This window comes from Zalophus californianus, chromosome 11, assembly GCF_009762305.2.
Source record: "Zalophus californianus isolate mZalCal1 chromosome 11, mZalCal1.pri.v2, whole genome shotgun sequence".
Lineage (NCBI taxonomy): Eukaryota > Metazoa > Chordata > Mammalia > Carnivora > Otariidae > Zalophus > Zalophus californianus.
In genome coordinates this window covers 19,869,056-19,891,954 of record NC_045605.1, presented here as the reverse complement: position 1 = coordinate 19,891,954, position 22,899 = coordinate 19,869,056, and the positions used below count along the sequence as shown (strand labels likewise).

The 22,899-nt window shown below is 39.3% G+C and overlaps 1 protein-coding gene across 6 annotated transcripts in view; it reads right to left on the bottom strand.

Moving 5' to 3' along the window:
* The window catches only part of VWA5A (von Willebrand factor A domain containing 5A), a 51,369-nt gene that overhangs the window by 20,166 nt on the left and 8,304 nt on the right, over nucleotides 1-22,899 (bottom strand). For all 6 annotated transcript variants that reach the window (XM_027580697.1, XM_027580696.1, XM_027580699.2 and 3 more), the window contains 7 exons: nucleotides 22,674-22,818; nucleotides 22,142-22,221; nucleotides 13,944-14,058; nucleotides 13,097-13,261; nucleotides 12,718-12,818; nucleotides 12,106-12,359; nucleotides 8,920-9,057 (listed from right to left, as the gene is read on the bottom strand). In XM_027580697.1, the coding sequence (XP_027436498.1) occupies nucleotides 8,920-9,057; nucleotides 12,106-12,359; nucleotides 12,718-12,818; nucleotides 13,097-13,261; nucleotides 13,944-14,058; nucleotides 22,142-22,221; nucleotides 22,674-22,818 (998 nt within the window). The remainder of the gene's footprint in view (nucleotides 1-8,919; nucleotides 9,058-12,105; nucleotides 12,360-12,717; nucleotides 12,819-13,096; nucleotides 13,262-13,943; nucleotides 14,059-22,141; nucleotides 22,222-22,673; nucleotides 22,819-22,899) is intronic.

Here is a 22,899-nt window from a genome sequence, read left to right as displayed (position 1 = left end):
ACCATGAGAGACGATGGACTCTGAAAAACAAACTGAGGGTTCTAGAGGGGAGGGGGGTAGGGGGATGGGTTAGCCCGGTGATGGGTATTAAAGAGGGCACGTTCTGCGTGGAGCACTGGGTGTTATGCACAAACAATGAATCATAGAACACTACATCAAAAACTAATGATGCAATGTATGGTGATTAACATAACATAATAAAAAAAGAGAAAATTTTAGCAATAAAAAAATGATAATGCTGCTTAAAGTTTTATTCCTATTTAATGGGCCTGAAAACTTGACATATATTAAAGAATTCTAGACCAATACAGCTTGAATTTTAATTTTAAAAAATTTCAAAAGAAAGCACATGTAAAGGAGGCACTTGGCAATGTACCTCAGAGAGTAGTCTAGTATCTAATCCCAGTGGCTTGACAAGTACTTAAAGACCACACAGAAAGTATCTCACATCTGGCCCTCCATCATATAGGATGATGTACTTAGAGCAACATAGAAATTAGCACTCAAAAAAAACCATAACTAGAAAAACAATTCTACTCTAATGGGAAAAAAAGTCTAAGGCCCTGAATTTCAACAGTCTACGTCTGAATCTCACTTTGGCTAACTCTGAAAACACAATAGTTATATAACCAAAGGGAATCTCGGCTTTCTCTGTAAATTGGAGCCAATAATGCCTAATGCATGAGGAAGAATGCAAACTACCTACAAGACCCTTTGTTGGCTCCCTATAAGAAGTAGTTGCTAGGGGATGGAGCAAGACTGCGGAGGAGTAGACCTGGATTTCGTCTGGTCCCAGGAATTCAGCTGAATAGGGATCAAAACATTCTGAACACATACAAACTCAACTGGAGATCGAAGAAAAGAATAGCAACAACTCTGAACAGTAAAGCGACCACTTACTGGAAGGTAGGACGTGCGGAGAAGTGAATCCGAGGCGATATTCGGGAGGATAGACAGCGGGGGAGGGGGCCTCTGTCAGCTACTTCTGGCAAGTGCTAGAGCCGCGGAGCACAAAATCAGAACTTTTAGAAGCCGGCTCCGCTGAGGGACGTCACTCCAGTGGCTAAGTGGGGGGGTGGAACCCTCGCGGGACAGTGTGGTCTCAGGACCCTCGGGGTCACAGAAAGACCGGGGGTGCCTGAGTGCGGCAGAGCTCCCAGGTATCGGAGCGGGGAAGCCGGCTGCAGAGACGGAGCCGAGGCGTGGGCTCTCAGCTCGGGGTTGCCATAAACTGTGATCCGCGGCCCAGTCGGGCCACTGCTCCTCCAGCAGGGACGTAACAAGAGGCAGATCTGGGGACACTCCCCTTCCTCCCCTGGGAGGAGCAGAGCAGGAGTGCACCGCAGGGATCTGCTGGGTTTGGAGACTCCACACGGGGTCGGGTGCCAGAGAGAGAAATGCTCGGTCACAGGCCAGGTGAGCACGGAATGCAGCTGGAGACCGGCGAGATGGGAGTGATTGACTGCTTTTCTCTGGGGGCGCACTGAGGAGCGGGGCCCCGAGTTCTCAGCTCCTCCGGGATGGAGACTGGGAGGCCACCATTTTCACTCTCGTCCTCCAAAGCTGTACCAGAGCTTGCAGGGAACAAAAGCTCCCGAGAGCAAACCGGAGCAGATTACTTAGCCCGGACTCACAAGGGCAGGGCAATTCCGCCTCCAGCAAAGACATTTGGGAACCACGGCAACAGGCCCCTCCCCCAGAAGATCAGCGAGAACAGCCAGCAAGCCAAGACCAAGTATACTGATCAATGAGAACGGCAGAACTCGAGCGCTAGGGGAATACTGCACATAGAATTCATGGCTTTTTTTCCATGATTCTTTAGTCTTTCAATGTTAATTTTTTTAACTGTCTTTTTTTTTAATTGTTTTTTCCCTTTTTTAACCAATATCTTATCAATCCCTTTTTTAAAAAGTCTTTTTTATTTATCTTTTTTAGATCATATTCTATCCCTTCATAGTAGTTACCCTTATTTTTGGTAAATATACATATAAGTTGTTCTCTTTTTAAAATTTTTGGTATACAGTTTCTTCTAACAGATCAAAATATACCCTAAATCTCTAGTGTATGGCTTTGTTCTACTCTCCCGCCTGATCACATTCTCTCCCTTTTTTTTTCTTTTTAAATCCTCTTCTTTCTTTTTTCAATCAACTTCTTATCTTATCAATTCCTTTTATAAAATCTTTTATAATTTTCATCTTTACAGTCATAGTCCAACCCTTCATCATATTAACCCTTATTTTTGTACATATATAAGTTTTTTTTTTTTTAAATTTTGGGAGGCACTTTATTCTAACAGACCAAAATAAGCCCAAAATCTAGTGTATGGCACTGATCTATGCACCAGCCTGATCATATTTGATCATATTCTGTTTTTTGTTTTGTTTTGTTTTTGTTTGTTTTTATCTTTTTCTTTTTTTCTTTTTTCTTCTTTCCCTTTCTTTTCCCCGGTTTCAGGTCTTTTCTGATTTGTTTATAGAGTATATATTCTGGGGACGTTGTTACCCTGTTAGTATTTTGTTCTCTCATTCTACTATTCTCTTCTGGACAAAATGAAGGATGGAAAAAAATCACCTCAACAAAAAGAACAAGAGGCAGTACCGACTTCCAGGGACCTAATCAATATGGACATTAGTAAGATGTCGGAACTAGAGTTCAGAATGATGATTTTAAAGATACTAGCTGAGCATGAAAAAAGCATGAAAGTTACGAGAGAAATCCTTTCTGGAGAAATAAAAGAACTAAAATCTAACCAAGTCGAAATCAAAAAGGCTATTAATGAGGTGCAATAAAAAATGGAGGCTCTAACTGCTAGAATAAATGAGGCAGAAGAGAGAATTAGTGATATAGAAGACCAAATGATAGAAAATAAAGAAGCTGAGAAAAAGAGACATAAACAACTACTGGATCACGAGGGCAGAATTCCAGAGATAAGTGATACCGCAAGATGAAACAACATTAGAATAATTGGAATCCCAGAAGAGGGAGAGAGAGGGGCAGAAGGTATACTGGAGCAAATAATAGCAGAGAACTTCCCTAATGTGGGGAAGGAAAAAGGCATCAAAATCCAGGAGGCACAGAGAACCCCTCCCAAAATCAATAAAAATAGGTCAACACCCTGACGTCTAATAGTAAAACTTACAAGTCTCAGAGACAAAGAGAAAATCCTGAAAGCAGCTCAGGAGAAGAGATCTGTAAGCTACAAAGGTGGAAACAAGATTGGCAACAGACCTATCCACAGAGACCTGACAGGCCAGAAAACACTGGCATGATATATTCAGAGCACTAATGAGAAAAATATGGAGCCAAGAATATTATATCAAGCTAGGCTGTCACTGAAAATAGGAGGAGAGATAAAAACCCTCCAGGACAAACAAAAACTAAAGGAATTTGCAAACACGAAACCAGCCCTACAAGAAATATTGAAAAAGGTCCTCTAGGCAAAGAGAGAGCCTAAAAGCAGCATAGACCAGAAAGGAACACAGACAATATACAGTCACAGTCACCTTACAGGCAATACAATGGCACTAAATTCATACCTTTCAATAGTTACCCTGAAGGTAAATGGGTTCAATGCCCCAATCAAAAGACACAGGCTATCAGATTGGATTAAAAAACAAGACCTATCGATATGCTGTCTGCAAGAGACTCATTTTAGACCCAAAGACACCCCCTGATTGAAAGTGAGGGGGTGGAAAACCATTTACCATGCTAATGGACACCAAAAGAAAGCTGGGGTGGCAATCCTTATATCAGACAAATTAGATTTTAAACCAAATCCTGTAATAAGAGATGAGGAAGGACACTATCGCCTACTTAAAAAGGTCTATCCAACAAGAAGATCTAACAATTGTAAATATCTATGCCCCTCACATGGGAGCAGTCAATTATATAAACCAATTAATAACAAAAGCAAAGAAACACATTGACAATAAGACAGTAATAGTGGGGGGCTTTAACACCCCATTCACTGAAATGGACAGATCATATAAGCAAAAGATCAACAAGGAAATGAAGACTTTAAATGACACACTGGACCAAATGGACTTCATAGATATATTCAGAACATTGCATCCCAAAGCAACAGAATACACATTCTTCTCTAGTGCCCTTGGAACATTCTCCAGGGTAGATCACATCCTAGGTCACAAATCAGGTCTCAACCGGTACCAAAAGATTGGGATCATTCCCTGCATATTTTCAGACCACAATGCTTTGAAACTAGAACTCAATCACAAGAGGAAAGTTGGAAAGAACTCAAATACATGGAGGCTAAAGAGCATCCTACTAAAGAATGAATGGGTCAACCAGGAAATTAAAGAATTAAAAAAAGTCATGGAAACCAATGAAAATGAAAACACAACTCTTCAAAATCTTTGGGATGCAGCAAAGGCAGTCCTGAGAGGAAAGTATATAGCCATAACAAGCCTTTCTCAAGAAACAAGAAAGGTCTCAAATACACAACCTAACCCTACACCTAAAGGAGCTGGAGAAAGAACAGCAAATAAAGCCTCAACCCAGCAGGAGAAGAGAAATAATCAAGAGCAGAGCAGAAATCAATGAACTAGAAACCAAAAGAACGGTAGAACAGATCAACGAAACTAGGAGCTGGTTCTTTGAAAGAATTAACAAGATTGATAAAGCCCTGGCCAGACTTATCCAAAAGAAAAGAGAAAGGACCCAAATCAACAAAATCATGAATGAAAGAGGAGAGATCACAACCAACACCAAAGAAATACAAACAATTATAAGAACATATTATCAGCAACTACATGTCAGCAAATTAGATAACCTGGAAGAAATGGATGAATTCCTAGAGATGTATCAACTACCAAAACTGAATCTGGAAGAGATAGAAAACCTGAACAGACCTATAGCCACTAAGGAAATTGAAGCAGTCATCAAAACTCTCCCAACAAACAAAAGCCCAGGGCCAGATGTCTTCCCAGGGGAATTATACCAAACATTTAAAGAAGAATTTATACCTATTCTTCTGAAACTGTTCCAAAAAAATAGAAATGGAAGGAAAACTTCCAATCTCGTTTTATGAGGCCACCATTACCTTGATCCCAAAACCAGACAAAGACCCCATCAAAAAGGAGAAATACAGACGAATATGCTTGATGAACATGGATGCAAAAATTCTCACCAAAATACTAGCCAATAGGATCCAACAGTACATTAAAAGGATTATTCACCACGACCAAGTGGGATTTATCCCTGGGCTGCAAGGTTGGTTCAACATCTGCAAATCACTCAATATGATACAATACATTAATAAAAGAAAGAACAAGAACCATATGATCCTCTCAAGAGATGCAGAAAAAGCATTTGACAAAGTACAACATCCTTTCTTGATCAAAACTCTCCAGAGTTTACGCATAGAGGGTACCTACCTCAATATCATAAAAGCCATCTATGAAAAACCTACAGCGAATATCATTCTCAATGGGGAAAAACTGAGAGCTTTCCCCCTGAGGTCAGGAACACGACAGGAACGTCCACTATCACCACTGCAATTCAACATAGTATTAGCAGTCCTAGCCACAGCAATCAGACAACAAAAAGAAATCAAAGGCATCCAAATCGGCAAAGAAGAAGTCAAACTCTCACTCTTTGCAGATGATATGATACTTTATGTGGAAAACCCAAAAGACTCCACCCCACAACTGCTAGAACTCATACAGGAATTCAATAAAGTGGCAGGGTATAAAATCAGTGCACAGAAATCAGTGGCATTCCTATACACCAACAAGACAGAAGAGAGAGAAATTAAGGAGTTGATCCCATTTACAATTGCACCCAAAACCATAAGATACCTAGGAATAAATCTAACCAAAGAGGCAAAGGTTCTGTACTCAGAAAACTATAAAAGACTCATGAAGGAAATTGAGGAAGACACAAAGAAATGGAAAAACGTTCCATGCTCATGGATTGGAAGAACAAATATTGTGAAGATGTCAATGCTACCTAGAGCAATCTACACATTCAGTGCAATCCCTGTCAAAATACCATCTACTTTTTTCAAAGAAATGGAACAAATAATCCTAAAATTTGTATGGAACCAGAAAAGACCCTGAAGAGCCAGAGGAATGTCGAAAAAGAAAAGCAAAACTGGCGGCATCACAATTCCGGACTTCCAGCTCTATTACAAAGCTGTCATCCTCAAGACAGTATGGTACTGGCACAAAAACAGACACATAGATCAATGGAACAGAATAGAGAGCCCAGAAATGGACCCTCAACTCTATGGTCAACTAATCTTCAACAAAGCAGGAAAGAATGTCCAGTGGAAAAAAGACATCTCTTCAACAAATGGTGTTGGGAAAATTGGACAGCCACATGCAGAAGCATGAAACTGGACCATTTCCTTATTCCACACACAAAAATAGACTCAAAATGGTTGAAAGACCTCAATGTGAGACAGGAGTCCATCAAAATCCTAAAGGAGAACACAGGCAACAACTTCTTCAACCTCAGCTGCAGCAACTTCTTCCTAGAAACATCGCCAAATGCAAGGGAAGCAAGGGCAAAAATGAACTATTGTGACCTTTTCAAGATAAAAAGCTTTTGCACAGCAAAAGAAACAGTCAACAAAACCGAAAGACAACCAACAGAATAGAAGAAGATATTTGCAAATGACATATCAGATAAAGGGCTAGTATCCAAAATCTATAAAGAACTTCTTAAACTCAACACCCAAAGAACAAATGATCCAATCAAGAAATGGCAGAAGACATGAACAGATACTTTTCCAAAGAAGACATCCAAATGGCCAACAGACACATGAAAAAGTGCTCAACATCGCTTAGCATCAGGGAAATCCAAATCGAAACCTCAATGAAATATTATCTCACACCAGTCAGAATGGCTAAAATTAACAAGTCAGGAAACGACAGATGTTGGCTGGGATGTGGAGAAAGGGGAACCCTCCTACACCCTTGGTGGGAATGCAAGCTGGTGCAGCCACCCTGGAAGACAGTAAGGAGGTTCCTCAAAACATTGAAAATAAAGCTACCATATGATCCAGCAATTGCACTACTGGGTATTTACCCCAAAGATACAAATGTAGGGATCCGAAGGGGTATGTGCACCCCGATGCTTACAGCAGCAATGTCCACAATAGCCACACTATGGAAAGAGCCAAGATGTCCATCGACAGATGAATGGATAAAGAAGAAGTGGTATATATACACAATGGAATATTATGCAGCCATCAAAAGGAATGAGATCTTGCCATTTGCAACGACGTGGATGGAACTGGAGGGTATTATGCTGAGCGAAATAAGTCAATCAGAGAAAGACATGTATCATATGACCTCACTGATATGAGGAATTCTTTAATCTCAGAAAACAAACTGAGGGTTGCTAGAGTGGTGGGGGGTGGGAGGGATGGGGTGGCTGGGTGATAGACATTGGGGAGGGTATGTGCTATGGTGAGCGCTGTGAATTGTGTAAGACTGTTGAATCACAGACCTGTACCTCTGAAACAAATAATACATTATATGTTAAAAAAAAAAGAATAAGAAGAAGATAGCAGGAGGGGAAGAATGAAGGGGGGGAAATCGGAGGGGGAGATGAACCATGAGAGACTATGGACTCTGAAAAACTAAGGGTTCTAGAGGGGAGGGGGTGGGGTGATGGGTTAGCCTGGTGATGGGTATTAAAGAGGGCACATTCTGCATGGAGCACTGGGTTTATGAACAAACAATGAATCATGGAACACTACATCAAAAACTAATGATGTAATGTATGGTGATTAACATAACAATAAAAGAATTTAAAGGGGGAAAAAAAAAAAGAAGCAATTGCTAATTAGTTCACAAGAACCAGAAGGTTAACACTCCTGGGTAATTTTTCTCTCTACTCTGGTAAGAGGATTCATAAGAGAGAAAGGTTGAAGCTGGAATATTCTAAGTTGGGAAGGCCTAGGGAACTAACAAAAAGCAAGAAGCTACTCTGTGACTAACATTAAGAATTTTCTCATGATAACCCTGTAAGGTGAGTAGTTGTGCAGCTGAGGGAGCTAAGCCTCTGGAAAGTGACTTATTTACCTAAAACCCCACAGTAATTGGGAAGACAGAGATCTGACTCCACCTGAGACCTTGAAGCCCTCTCTTTAACTAGCAACCTAAAGAGAATGAATAAGTAGAGGGTAAATGGCAAATAAGATGTTTAAACGATTAAACAACTGTATACCACAAACTCTTGCTACAAAGATCGGAGACTAGAAAGAAGTTGCCTTTAAGCCCATTTTAGTCGAAAAGGTACTTCTTGGTGCCAAATGTACTTTGACTCAATTTGTCATGTATATGAGAAGCCCAGCTGTTTGGAACACAAGGTAATGACCAAGAATACCCTTTGGTGACAGAACAGAAGTCATTAGCCAGCATCGGGAAGATCTGTTTTCAAACCCAACTTGTAAAAGGCTGACCAGTGCAGCAGGTGGCCCAAACAGGGTGGCAGCAGAGTTCCGCAGAGGGAGGCCCCCAGCCTGCTGAGATAGCAACGTTTAACCAGGGCTTGACCCAGACTCTGCTGGCTACGTTTCAGGGTCCTATACCATAGACTAATCTAAGGCTGACCCCGGCAAACATAGAGACTGGACAAATCTCACCCTCTGCCTGACACTTTTCAAACAGATTGCCTCCTAGCTAGAGAAAGCCAAAGGAAGTAGAGCGTGGAAGATTAGTTCTTCAGTCCCACAGATCAGAGAAGAGAACTGAGGCCCATCTCATCGGTACAATGAGTTTCAAAGTTGGTCCTATTGGGGGGAGAATGAGCCCTTGCCATCTGAGGAGAGGCCTTTTGGAGAAACATGCATTTCTTCTTTAGTCTATGACCAAGAGCATGGGGTCTGTCCAGTTCTACACAGGTGAGAGACAAACATGGGTGAGAAAAAGTCCCTGGAAAGATGCTTACCTAGAGCGCACAGGTCCTTGCTAACCATGGGCCTACAGGGTTTGCAACCATCCCGCTGATCTGGCATACCCTCATAACGACTGGTCCGTGTGGGCTGAGATGCAGGGGAAAAGTAGGAGGACTTGGCATTTGGAAGAGCTGAAAAACACCAGTACAGACGTTAAGACTGAGGCTCCTCTGCTCTCTGCTATGGGCAAAGGGCCCTGAGAATGTGGGACACCTGCCCTCCTATCCATGTCTGCCTCAGCCACCATATTTACTGAGCATTTTTTTCTTCTCCCATCAGCCCACCTCCTACACACATGCTCACCACCTGAGCCCTTCCTACTGTGTCCTCTGGAACCCTTGATACCTGACAATGATCTTTCCTGCATCTTTCCTTTCATTACAGGAGGCTTTTTCCAACTACTTGTCTTAACTTAAAAACTAATTTTTTTCTTCCAAAAACTGTTCTCCCTCTATCTCTCTCACAGGGTGCTCTCTCAAGGTACTACATAGCCCAAGTATCCAGGTTTGGAAGGTGGGATTGGCAACCTCTTCAGTCCCAACTGTGGCATCCAGCTCATTACTGCTCCACCCTCATCTGGATTGCCTTCCTCATACCTTAATGCTGTCAACCTCCAACCTCTCTGTCACTTTCCATTATTCACTAAAGTATCGGAACGCTAGTTTCTAGACCTGCGCTTCATTGCAAGGCCTGCCATCAACTGGAGAGATTTCGGTACCCTTGTAGATAACCCATCCAGCACCCTCATTCAAAGCATCTTGACTTCCTCAAATCAAAGGGCTTCAGCTTCCATTCTATTTCAGTCACTCCCTCCCAAGCCAGAATCTCATTATCCAGCAAAACTGTTCCACCTGTAAAAAACAAATTGGAAAATACACACACACACACACACACACACACACACACACGAACATACACACACAATAATCCTACTTTTTAAATACAGTCTCCAATTTTTGCAGCCTTCTAACTCAGAGATCTGTCTTTTACCTGGCCTTTGACTTCATCTGGATCTCTCAGTCTGTGTCTCCTCTGCTTTTTCCCTACGATCCACTTCCTTCTGTCTTTAGTCTCTTTTCTATTTAGCTTCAATCCCAGGTCCCACACTCCACCACTCTCTTACCAGTCTCTCCGACTATCTGATTTCCTTTTCATCACACCCATCTGGCAAAACCCAGTGTGAGCCAACACTCTGCCCCCTTTGTTCTTACACCAAAGCTGCTGAGTCCCGCTGAAATGAATCACATGGGGTATGCTTCCCTTTGCTAGTTTAGTGCCACTAAAAAAGTCAAGATATCAAAATTAAACTGGACCCTCAACACTCCTTGGCAAATGCCTTATTTCTCCCTGGGAATTTCACTCTCCAGTTGTCCATGGAGCTACTGCAAACCCTTTCCTCAAACCCTCTATTCTACTGCTTCTTGTTTCATACTCATTAGCGAATTTTGCTGTCTCTTTCACTAAAACTATTGAAAACCTGGGGCGCCTGGGTGGCTCAGTCGTTAAGCATCTGCCTTCGGCTCAGGTCACGATCCCAGGGTCCTGGGATCAAGCCCTGCATCTGGCTCCCTGCTCAGCAGGAAGCCTGCTTCTCCCTCCCCCACTCCCCCTGCTTGTGTTCCCTCTCTCACTGTCTCTCTCTCTGTCAAATAAATAAATGAAATCTTTAAAAAAAAAACTATTGAAAAAAACCTATCAGACAGAAACTCCAAGCTCTTGCCTCTCAGCCTGTGAACTAGAATCGAATCCCACCACCTTTCCTCCTCTTCCTGGCAACAGTGGGACAGTGTCCTAATACTTGTCCTGTTATAGGCTAATCCTTCCACTGCTGCTCTATGGGTCATCTTCTCTTCCTCAAACACCCATTTCAATTAACTGCCCTTTTCCCCCTCCCCAAAAATGTCAACCCTCTCTGCTGACACTCTCCTACGGGTGTTACAACATCCTCAAATCTCTCCCATTCTGAAATTTTAAAGAGATATAATAAACACACAAAAATCCACATCAACTCTACAACTTCTATACATATCACTCTCTATTTATTCCCCTTTTCAGCTAAATGTTTATCAAAAGTGTCTATATGCTCATTTCCCACCTCTCTTTCTCTTTAACATTCTGTAATATGGATTCTTTCCCAATCTAAGCCAATGAAATTGCTCTTGATTACATGAACAAGAACTTCTTTGATAAGTAACCCCATCATCCCCTTTCAAGTTTTTACTTTGACTTGTCTGCAGTATCTGATATTGATAATTCCCTTTGTTATATCATAGTTTCCTTTGTTTTGAATATGCACTTTTCTTCCTACTTCATTCCTTTTTTATTCTGGTTTGAGGAATGCTCTGCTACCCATCCCTAGATACTGGGTTTTCTTCAGTGTTTCAATCTCATCCCCCTTTCATCTCACTCTATACCTGCCCCATGAATAATCTCAACTATTCTCCTGATTTTAGTTATGACCTAGATGTTAAATATTGCCAGATGTGTATCTTTATCCCTGAGCTCTTTTCTGAACACCAGCCCATCTATTTGTTTTCCTACTGGGCATCTTCATGTGCATATACCATAGGGATCTCGAGTTCAAAATACTCAAAAATAATTGAACATGATACCTTCTAAAATTGCTCTTATACTTTTGTTACTTTATTTAAATAAATGATACCATTATACATGCAGTTGTCTAAACAAAACTCTGGGCTCACCTTGAAGCCTGCCTCTACAACTCACATCACATATTTCCCTCCAGCCACAGAATCCTGCCCAGGAAATTTCTCCACGATTCTAAACTTTAAGCTCCTCATATCTATACTCAAGCCTGCTTGGCTTTCACCGGGGACACCCATTCCCTAACACTCCCAGATCACTCCCATCAGCCATCTGTATAATCATCAACCATTGAATCATCAATAGGATCAGCTTCAGATTTAGACAGTTTGAATACTCAGTGTTTACATGCACTTTGTTTCAATTGTCCTTGTTTTTTTTTCCCTTGGATTATTTAAAATCTCACTGCCTATGGCATATTTTCTAGCTCCCTAGAAAGACCCCACACCAGCCAGAAATCCTAGATGTGGAGAGACAGGGGAAAAAATTCAACATCACAGGTTTTTACCTCAAATGATGTGTTTAGATATCCAGAGCCCCTTAATTTACATGCGTTCCAAGGGGGTAAAACTCACCACATCCAAGGTATTGTGGCATCACTGAAGCTGCACCCAACAGAACTGGCCTTGGAACATCCCTACGAGTCAGGGGCCCCTGCACTGGCTTGTTGAGATTCTTGTGGACCGCAATGAAGGCTGTCTGGGAGCTTATGACTCCACAATCAATGCTGATTTTCAGCACATCTTTTTTATCTTTTGCTGGAGTATCCCTGAAGCCCATGTCCTTGGCCCGGAGAAAGGACTTGGCAGCAAGGCGGTGAATGGTGAAGCTAAAAGAGAATCATCCCCATGACTTAGGGAAGAGCACGCATGTGCCAGTTACTCAGGGCCCTCAGAAGTTAGCATTGGCAGAAAGAGGAAAATGCCAGATAAAGGAAGAGATAAGACTTGAATGGGTTAGAAAGGTAAAGTGATTGTAGGGACACAACCGAGCCCCCCAAATTAAGAGAAAGAAACCAACCCTCTCGATGATTGCAGAGAAAGAAAGAAGAAAAAGAAAGAAAGAAAGAAAGAAAAAGAAAGAAAGAAAGAAAGAAAGAAAGAAAAAGAAAGAAAGAAAAAAGGAAGGAAGGAAGGAAGAGAGAGAGAGAGAAAGAAAGAAAATAGCAAAGCAAACAAAATTCTCACTTGTCATCGGGCTTGGGTTGTAGAGAAAATGTCACCCTATTCTCCAAATTCTTGCCCTGGAGTGTGTACTTGAGGTAGACTTCTCCTGTCGCCTCTACTGGCTACAAAGTAAAGAGTAGACATGATGTAAGGGAGAGGTCACCAAGAGAAAGTTCACAACTGAGGCCGTTCCCCAACCCAACACATTAAAATGTCTGACTAGGAACCAGGTAGCTCAGGAAATCAGAAACCCGAAATTATGGAGAAGGGGAGTAGACTGGCTCCACCCGGCAAGTGTGATCTCTTGATGAGACTCCATTGGTTTTAAGAAAATTGTCCAGAGTAGAGTTTAGGGAAGTAGCTACTCTGATGAGAGGAACAAACATGAATAGGAACTCACAGGCATGGTCCCACTCAAAAGGGCATAGACGATTAACCTCTGACCCTTATAGAGGACAGTCTGTTCTGGTGAAAGCATTTTAGCAGACAGGCCACGAGGCAAATCCCAGCTCACAGAAATATCCTCTACTGCAGGCTGTAGAGCACGTTTCAGGGCCCTAAGAGCCTGGTGGAGGAAAGAGAACAGAATAAGCACAAAATATAACAATAGCAATAATGGCCACTGTTAGCTGAATATTTCTTACGCACCAGATTCTACGCAACACAGTATATGCTATGCCTATTCCTTAATACTATCCTAGGACATGGTGAGGGAGGATAAGGTAAAGGATAACATCACCCGAAAAAGAGGAACTTACAAGTAGAAGCAGAGCTAGAAGATGCCTTCCCTTGTGTATACTAACCAAATGGAGTATCAACGTACCACCTGTACCAATCTACCAGACATACTACAATTGTTCCTTCTTGTTTTCTTTGTCTCATGTGCATGGAGGATAGGATATAGCCAACCAGAAGAGTTCCTCAAGCACACATCTAGAATCTCAATCATGACAGTCAAAATTCTCTGTTTCTCTATTTCTGGTCTTAAACACAAAGCCCTAACCTCTTCCAGCATCTTGTCTCTGGGCTTCCAACTAGTAGGACCAGATGCCATTTCTCCAGAAACTACAGTGGGCCCCTTTTACATAAGGTCCAAAGTAGCCCCACTAAGTATGATAGCCCAAGGTGCTATGGATATAAGAATATGAATCCTGGTGCCAAGCTGTTGCTTCTGCCCTTGTGGCCATGTTCCCCCTGCTCCACACTCCTTCTGCATCACCCCTTCTGGACACAGGCCTGTCCCTCACCTTGGACTGCATCCTGTCCTTGCCTGTGATAAATTCTGAAGTACCACCTGCCACCCGGGCAATGCCTTTTATTAGGCTGGTAGAGGCTCCTTCTCCAATACCAAAGGAGAAACATCTGCAATTACACAAGGATAAGAGCTTAGAGACAGGCACTAAGGCGTGAAATTCTAAAATTAATACATATAGTCAAGAATACATAGTCTACTTCCTTGACCAAAAGCATTATAGCTACAATTTGTTGAGCATATTCTATGTTGCAGGAGACCAAATGCCTTAAATTGATGATGCAGTTTAATCATTACAAGACTCCTATGAAGCAGGCTTATGCTTCATTTTACGGGCATGAAACTGAAGCCCAGAGAATATAAGAAATATGTCCAAGATCACACACCAACTAAATGGTAGAGATGACATTCGAATACTAATCTGTCTGATCATAAGATCCCATATATATATATATGTATATTATAGACAGTTCTATTTGGGAAACCAAATTGTGATTAAAAATCTTGGTGCACACGGACTATGGCAGGGAGAGAACTCTCCAGTTAGAACTCTTTCCCACCTTAAGACTGGTCTTGCCAGGGTGGATACAGTTCCAGGACAATGTTAGTCAAGCACTGATGACAGTGTCTATTTTGTCCTAATTCACCACTTCATCACTGTCCAATTAACCCATTCTTTGGATTTATTATTAAAAAAATTGATGAGGATATACTGCTTCTAGAATCAGTACCATATATATATGTATATATTAGGTGAATTAGGACAAAATAGACACTGTCATCAGTGCTTGACTAACATTGTACTGGAACTGTATCCACCCTGGCAAGACCAGTCTTAAGGTGGGAAAGAATTCTAACTGGAGAGTTCTCTCCCTGCCATAGTCCGTGTGCACCAAGATTTTTAATCACAATTTGGTTTCCCAAATAGAACTGTCTATAAGCAGAATGTATTGGTAATACTAATACAAGCATTTTTAGAAGGCATGACAAGGAGACTTCTCACTGTAAATTAATACACTGGAATTTTTGGTTTATGTATCAGTCTCTTTTGAATTAGGTTAGTGTGAGTCATCATCCCCAATTCTAGTGATGTCAGCATCAGGATTATTATTCTAAAATTGAAGGGCTAAGAACTGAACTTCTAATTATGGTAACCTACCTTTGACCATGCCCCCTAGAGACCACAGCCTGCCATCATCTTGATATTATCACCTTCAAATTTCCAACACAATCTTGTAACTGAAGCCTACATTCCTTATGGCTTACTAAAGGGCATTTATGTGTATGTTTAAGTGTTTTATGTATAAAACTAAAGCTAAGAAATATTTATTGATGGCTAACAATATACTTAGAACTTACTTAAGTGCTTCTTGTGGGTGATAATAAGGAATACAATTATAATAATGGCAAAAAATTACATAGCACATATTTTGTGTCAAGCACAGTTCCTAATGCTTTACTTAGGTATACCCTTTGAACCCTCACAGTAAACCCATAAGGTTAAGTACCGCTATTATTCCCATTTTCAAATGAGGAAACTAAGACTTAGGGAGTTTAGTTGATTTATGCAAACAGCCAGCAAGCAGCAGAAGTAGAACTTAAATATATGATTTTGACTTAAGGTAGAATGACATAAGGACCCTCTGCTCACAGCAATGCCAAAAAGTTGTTTCAGCCAGTAGAGAACTGGAAAACCCATATATAATATTCTTAATAATCTTTTTGAAAACATCAAATGGTTACCAAGACAATAGGAATCTGTGGGCCAAGACATGGGTGAGGAGGGAGGCAAGAGAGATGAGCCTGGCATCTGGTATCCTGTTACCCCTTAAAGCTAGTGCCAAGTACAAAATGGATGGCTCAAAGCATGAAAAGCCAAGACTTAGACTTTCCAAAGAGAAGGTGCCCTTATAGACACCCCAGGTTTTTATAAAACAACCCTGTAGAACTACAGCCCAGAGGTAGAGGTGAATCTGAAATAAGCCAGCCATCAAATGACTGAAGCCCATTTGACTCTAACTGAACACAGATTACCTGCTTCTAGTCTAGCAATGCATCAGAAGCAAAGAGTACATCCTTGCAGAGGGAACATAACATCATCTAGAGGCTCAAAGAACTTCTACAACTTTTCATATAAAATATCTGACGTTAATGAAGGAATAGAAAAATCCCCCAATACTGGGAAATTATACACTATTACTTCTGAATAACATAGGTTTTAGAAAATCATAATGGTAATTAGAAAAATCCTCTTAAGTGGATGTCAATGGACACTGACAGATCCAGATTTAAGATTCAGATGTAGATATGCTTAAATTTAAAGATCTAAATACATATATTAGAAAAAGAAAAAGAAGTCTCAAAATCAACTACCTGAGCATCCATCTCCAGAGGTTAGAAAAAGAAGAGCCAATAAACCCAAAGAATTTAAAGGGAAGTGAATATATATGGGGGCGAATTTACAGGGAAATAATAAAGATGGGTGCAAATATTATTGATATAAAAAACTACCATAGAATAGACAGGATTTAAAAACCTCAAAAGCGCTGGTGCTCTGAAAGGATTATTAAAATTGACAAGCATTTAGGACAAGGAAAAAAACAGAGAAGACACAAATAACCAACATCAAGAATGAAAAGGTAATATATCACAGATTCTACAAAATTTAACAACAGCATAAGAAAATACAGCATAATTTTTTATGCAAAAAATTTTGAAAATTTAGATAAAATATACAAATGCCCACAAAAAGCAAACATATAGAAGTATGAATAGTTCATTTCAATGAAAGAAATTTAAAAACTTTGCCACCAAAAAAAAAAAGCCTCCTGTCAACTTCTAGTAAACATTTAATAAAGAAAATCTTTCAGATAATAGAAAAATAAATGACTCTTCTCAGCTCATTTTATCATGCTGGCATAACATTGATTTCAAAACCTGACAAGAATATTATAAGAAAATACATGTCGATATTTCTCACAAAAATAGATTTAAAAATCCAAAACAGGTATTTGCCAACTGAATCCAAAAATACATTAAAAAGGTTAATACATCACCACTAATTTGGGTTTATTTCAGAAAGGCAAGGTCTAGTCCTTATAATTCACACTAGTCATTATAATTTTAACACTAGTCATTATAATTCACACATTAAAAGAAAAAAGGATAAAATCATACACTTATCTCAATAGATACATAAAATGCATTCAATATAATTCCACTACCACTCATTGTTTTTGTAAAAAAAAAAAAGAGTAAAGAACTCTCAAAACAGAAATAAAAGTTCCTTAATCTGATAAAGGATATCTACCAAAAAAACCTATAGCCAACAATCACACATTTTTTTTTTTAAGATTTTATTTATTTTGAGAGAGAGAGAGAGAAAGTGAGAGAGGGAACACAAGCAGGGGGAGTGGCAGGCAGAGGGAGAAGCAGGTTCCCCGCTGAGCAGGGGGCCATCCCAGGACCCCGGGATCATGACTTGAGCCAAAGGTAGACACTTAACCCACTGAGCCACCCAGGCGCTCAACAATCACACTTATTGATGCGATGTCGAACATGTCCCCTCTGAGGGCCAAAATAAGATAAGAATGCCAGCTATGACCGTATCTATTCAGGTTTGTACTGAAACTCTTTTCCAAGGCAACAGAGAAGGGAAGAAAAATAAATATGTAAGGACTGGAAAGGAAAAAAATAAGGCTAACATTATTTGCAAACACGATTATCCATAGAAAATCTATAAGAATCTGCAAATATACTATTAGAATTAATACTTAAATAAGGCAAAGTCACTGAATAAAAAGTCAATGTAAATTTTAAAAGCTACTAGTACGTGGAAATAAGTGCCTGGTAAACAAAATGTTTCAAAAATACTATTTAAAATAGGGGGAAAAATCACCTAGGGCAAAAATCTAATAAAAAAGGCATGAAGACATCTACACAGAGAATTAGAAAACATTATAGAGAGATTTGGTGTGTACTGTTGGATTAAGGAGATGAGTATATTTACTAATTTTATGGGAAACCAGATTTTTCACCATGGAGGAAAGAAAACACAAATATGGAATAGAAGAAAAAAGAGAAAGAAAACACAAATATGGAATAGAAGAAAAAAGAGAAAGAAAAAAGAGAAAGAAAAAAGAGAAAGAAAACACAAATATGGAATAGAAGAAAGTATATTTACTAATTTTATGGGAAACCAGATTTTTCACCATGGAGGAAAGAAAACACAAATATGGAATAGAAGAAAAAAGAGAAAGAAAAAAGAGAAAGAACTTAATGTTGGATTAAGGAGATGAGTATATTTACTAATTTTATGGGAAACCAGATTTTTCACCATGGAGGAAAGAAAACACAAATATGGAATAGAAGAAAAAAGAGAAAGAACATGCCCCCTTGGAAGTAGGGGCATCAGTAAAAAAAAAAAAAAAAAAAAATAACATTCACTGGTTCAGTCTGCCAAAAATGCCTACCATCAATAACAGCCCAGTAACAAAGAGTTACACCTAATACTCAAATATAGACTTCTATTTATCATTTTCACTAAAAGAAATGAAGCTTCTTATAGAAATAGCTGGCTACAGGAATGGGAAAGTACAGGTGAGTGAAACTCTTTTTGCAAGAAAGAAAGAAATCTTCAAAAACCAAAGAGACACACAAAAAAGACATAGGAGGAAGTGAAAAGCAGCTTCCACTGGCCAAATCTGGAATTTTGAGACTCTAAATGAAAAATGAAAGTAACAAATCTTAAAAAATTGAAAAATAATTAAAGAATCTAAAAGTATATGTTGATATAACAAAAAGAAGGGAGGGGGGAGGAGGAAGGGAAACTCTTCTTTACAGTAGGATGCCAACTAATCTGGAAAAGTTGACAGAATTTAAAAAGCACTATTTGTAACTACTGACAGTAATAACATTTGGACAATAATCATCAATGAATGCTGAATCTACTGACTAAATATTTGTCGAGAACAGGATGTTTACAAAATTTCAGTTATCTGTCAGATACCAGCTTTAATGAAGTGGTCAAACTTATCACCAGACCCAACATTACTTTTGGAATATTTCTTCCTGAAATATTTAATATTACCCCAAACATGAATTTAAATAGTCAAACAAACATAAATTGAGATTCTACAAAAATAACTAGCTAGTACTCTTTCAAGATATCAGCGTCATGAAAGATAATGAAAAGCTGAGGATCTCTCCCAGAGTAGAGAAGATTAAAAAAAACATAACAATGAAAATATTTGGTCTTCGATTTCCTCCTGGCACAAAAACAAAGACAAAAATCTATACAGGACATTATTAGAAAACTTGCTGGGGCATCCGGGTGGCTCAATCCATTAAACATCCAGCTCTTGATTTTGGCTCAGGTCAGGATCTCAGGGTCTTTGAGATTGAGCCCTGTGTCAGACTCCTTGCTCAGTGGGGAGTCTGCTTTTCTCCTTCTCCCTCTCCTTCTGCCCCTCCCCCCACTCATGCACTCTCTCCAGCCCTCTCTCTCTCTCTAAAATAAAGAAGTAAATCTTTTTCAAAAATTTCTTTAAAAAAAAAAAAAGAACACTTGGCAAATATAGCCTGTCTTTAGATAATAATGGTATCATCTTGGGGCGCCTGGGTGGCTCAGTCGTTAAGCATCTGCCTTCGACTCAAGTCATGATCCCAGGGTCCTGGGATCGAGCCCCGCGTTGGGCTCCCTGCTCAGCGGGAAGCCTGTTTCTCCCTCTCCGACTCCCCCTGCTTGTGTTCCCTCTCTCGATGTTTCTCTCTCTCTGTCAAATAAATAAACAAAATCTTAAAAAAAAAAGATAATAGTATCATCTCAACATTAAATACCCTGAATTTATTAGTTTTATTGCGGTTATTCATCAGGATGTCCTTGTTCTTAGAAGACGAGTGCATTATTATTTGCATATGAAAAATTACAGTATCTGTGGCTTGCTCTCAAATATTTCAGACCAAAAAAAAATAGGTGAAGCAAATGTGGGAAAATGTTGACATCTGGTGGAAGACTATATTGTTCTATTCTTACAACTTCTCTATAGGTTTAAATTTTTTAAATAAAATATTGGGAGCACATATTAGAAGAATCAAGAAAGGCCTAAATTTGGGGAGGGTATGTGCTATGGTGAGTGCTGTGAATTGTGTAAGACTGATGAATCACAGACCTGTACCCCTGAAACAAATAATACATTATATGTTAATAAAAAAAAAAAGAAAGGCTTAAATAAACGGATGGACATACCATGTAAATACACTAAAATACTCAGTTTGGTAAATACTAAATTCTCCCAAAACTGATCTATAAAATCAATGCAGTTCTCTTTTTTCAAGTGATCTCTATGCCCAACTTGGGGCTCAAACTCACAACCCCAAGATCAAGAGTTACATGCTGTACTGACTGAGCCACCCAGGTGACCCTAAAGTTAATGCAATTCTAATCGATATCTCAACAGCCTCCTTTTTAGGTAAAAATTGACGAGATAATTCTAAAATACAAATATAAAGAGTCATGAATAGCTGAGACAATCTTGAAAAAAAAAACAAAGTTGAATACTTACTCTATTGGAAATCAATATTTATCAGAAAGCTACGTAAATTTATCTGGTATAATTCTGGCACATGTCTAGATAAATAGACTAATGGAATGGAACAAAGGATCTAGAAATAATCAATACATGTGTAGATGCTTATTTGTGACAAAAATGACACTGTACATCAGGGAGGAAAGGACAAACTTTTCATTAAATGGTACAGGGTCAATTTGATATCAACATGAAGAGATAATGAAAATTGGCCCCTTCCTTCCACAGTGCATAAAAATAAAACCCAGGCAAACTATACATCTAACTATAAAAGAAAAAATGATAAAACTTCTAGAAAATAACAAACAAAAATAGCTCATGACTTTGGGTAGGGAAAGACTTTTTAACAGGACACAAAAACACTAACTGTAAAGGTAAAGACTAAAAAATTAAACTATATTACAATGACGAAAAACTATTCATAGATATCATTCGGAGAGTGAAAAGAATAGCTATAGAATGGGAAAAAATATATTTCCAGAGCATATTAACAAAGCCCTTGTGTCTTGACCACAGATTGAACTAGAGATCAGTAAAAAAAGAAAGCCTAACAGAAAAAAAAATAGGAGAGATTTGAAGGTACATCACAAAACAGGACAGCCAACTGGTTAATAAATATGAAAAGGCACTCAACTCCATCAGTTACCAGAAAAATGCAAATTAAAACCATAATGAGATACCACTTTACACCTACAAAATTAGTTAAGATTTACAAAGACAAACAATGCCAAATTTTGGATAGGAATCTGGGCAACTAGAACCCTCATACAATGCTGGTATGAATTAAATTAGTACGATAACTTGGAAAACTATCTGGCATCCCCAATAAATTCTACAACTATGTCAACACAAAGAAATTTTGTGTGCATATGTATATACATGCACATATATATGAAATAAGTATGTATACATGCCTATGTGTGTATGTGCAAAAAATACATATATAAGAATGCTAGGATATTCACCGAAGAATTATTTTTAGCAGCTAAACCAAAGTCTATCAGCAGAAGAATCAATAAATAAATTATGGCATAATCACCCTATGGAATACTATACACCAATAAAAATTAACCACAGCTCCATGCAAAATACGTATGAATATCAACATACTGCTGAGGGAAAGAAGATACACAGAAACAAAAACATATTGTATAACCCATTTATTTTTACTTAAAAACAAAAATAAACCATGGTGTTATAAATTAGGAGAGCTATTTCCTTTGGAGAGGAAAAAGTTAGGAGTGATCGAAGTGATAACAGTGATCAGCTGAATACTTATGATTTGTGTAGTTTTGTGTATGTTTTACTTTGATAAAAATGTTTATAGTTTTAAAAACCTGTCTTACTATTTAATTTCTGTTTCCATTCTGGTTTAGAAAGAATAAAGGACAATGACTTTGTGGTGTTACTGATGTTATTTAGAAAATTATCTTTTAGTGGAGAGGGGGGACATGATATAGAAAAGAATTTGTCAGCTCGTAAAACAAATTCTTCCATCACTCTATCCTCCACAAGGAATGTCAACACTGGATTAGAATGTCATGTGAGTTAGACTATAGGTGGCACTACCTGGATCAGTCACCCAGAAATCACATTCTCTACCTACCTGTGCCTCAGCCTGTTTCTCTTGACTTCGTTAATTATATTAAACGTGTCAGTAACTTCTCCATCTGTGAAGACAAAAAGCTGTCGAGGGAAAGAAGACATTCATCAAATCTCTGTGAAGATCATTTTTAAGATACCAGAATTCACCCTTGGAAAAAAATCAACCACTTTGTGGCAGAGACTGATGCCTCCTCAGACCGGCATGAGGGCCCTAATTTTCCATGGTCACTTGCACCACGTTCTCACAAGGTTTGTTGGGCACCTGGGATTTTCCTCACCTCCCCCTTCTCATCTCATCTAAGGCTTTTGTGGAACTCTGCAAAAGGACCTCCATCACCCACAGCTCACAGCACAGAGCTAAGGAAAAAGAATTCTATCACACGCTTCTTGTCTTTTTCTCCTTACTATATGAGAGAAGACTCTGAATTATATATCATATTTTAACAAGCCTACAATGAAGCTTGGGGTATGGATTTTTGAACAGAGATTTCATTCCCTCTGTCGCCTCCTATCAGCTCTCTTCCAGTTCCTACCTGAAGTGGGTGGCCTGCAATGGAAGGTTCCCTGTAAATGATCTGGAGTGGTGTCAAGATTTCCGTGCCCCCCAGGTCAGCCTGCATAAGCTTAACTCTCCTCAGTGCCTCCTCCATGGTCTGCTGAGTGTATTGCACACTATTCCTGAGAAAAAAACAAACATGCCCAGTGATGCCCAGTGACATGATAGCGGCTCAACATCATGCAGTACCAAGTCCCTGAATT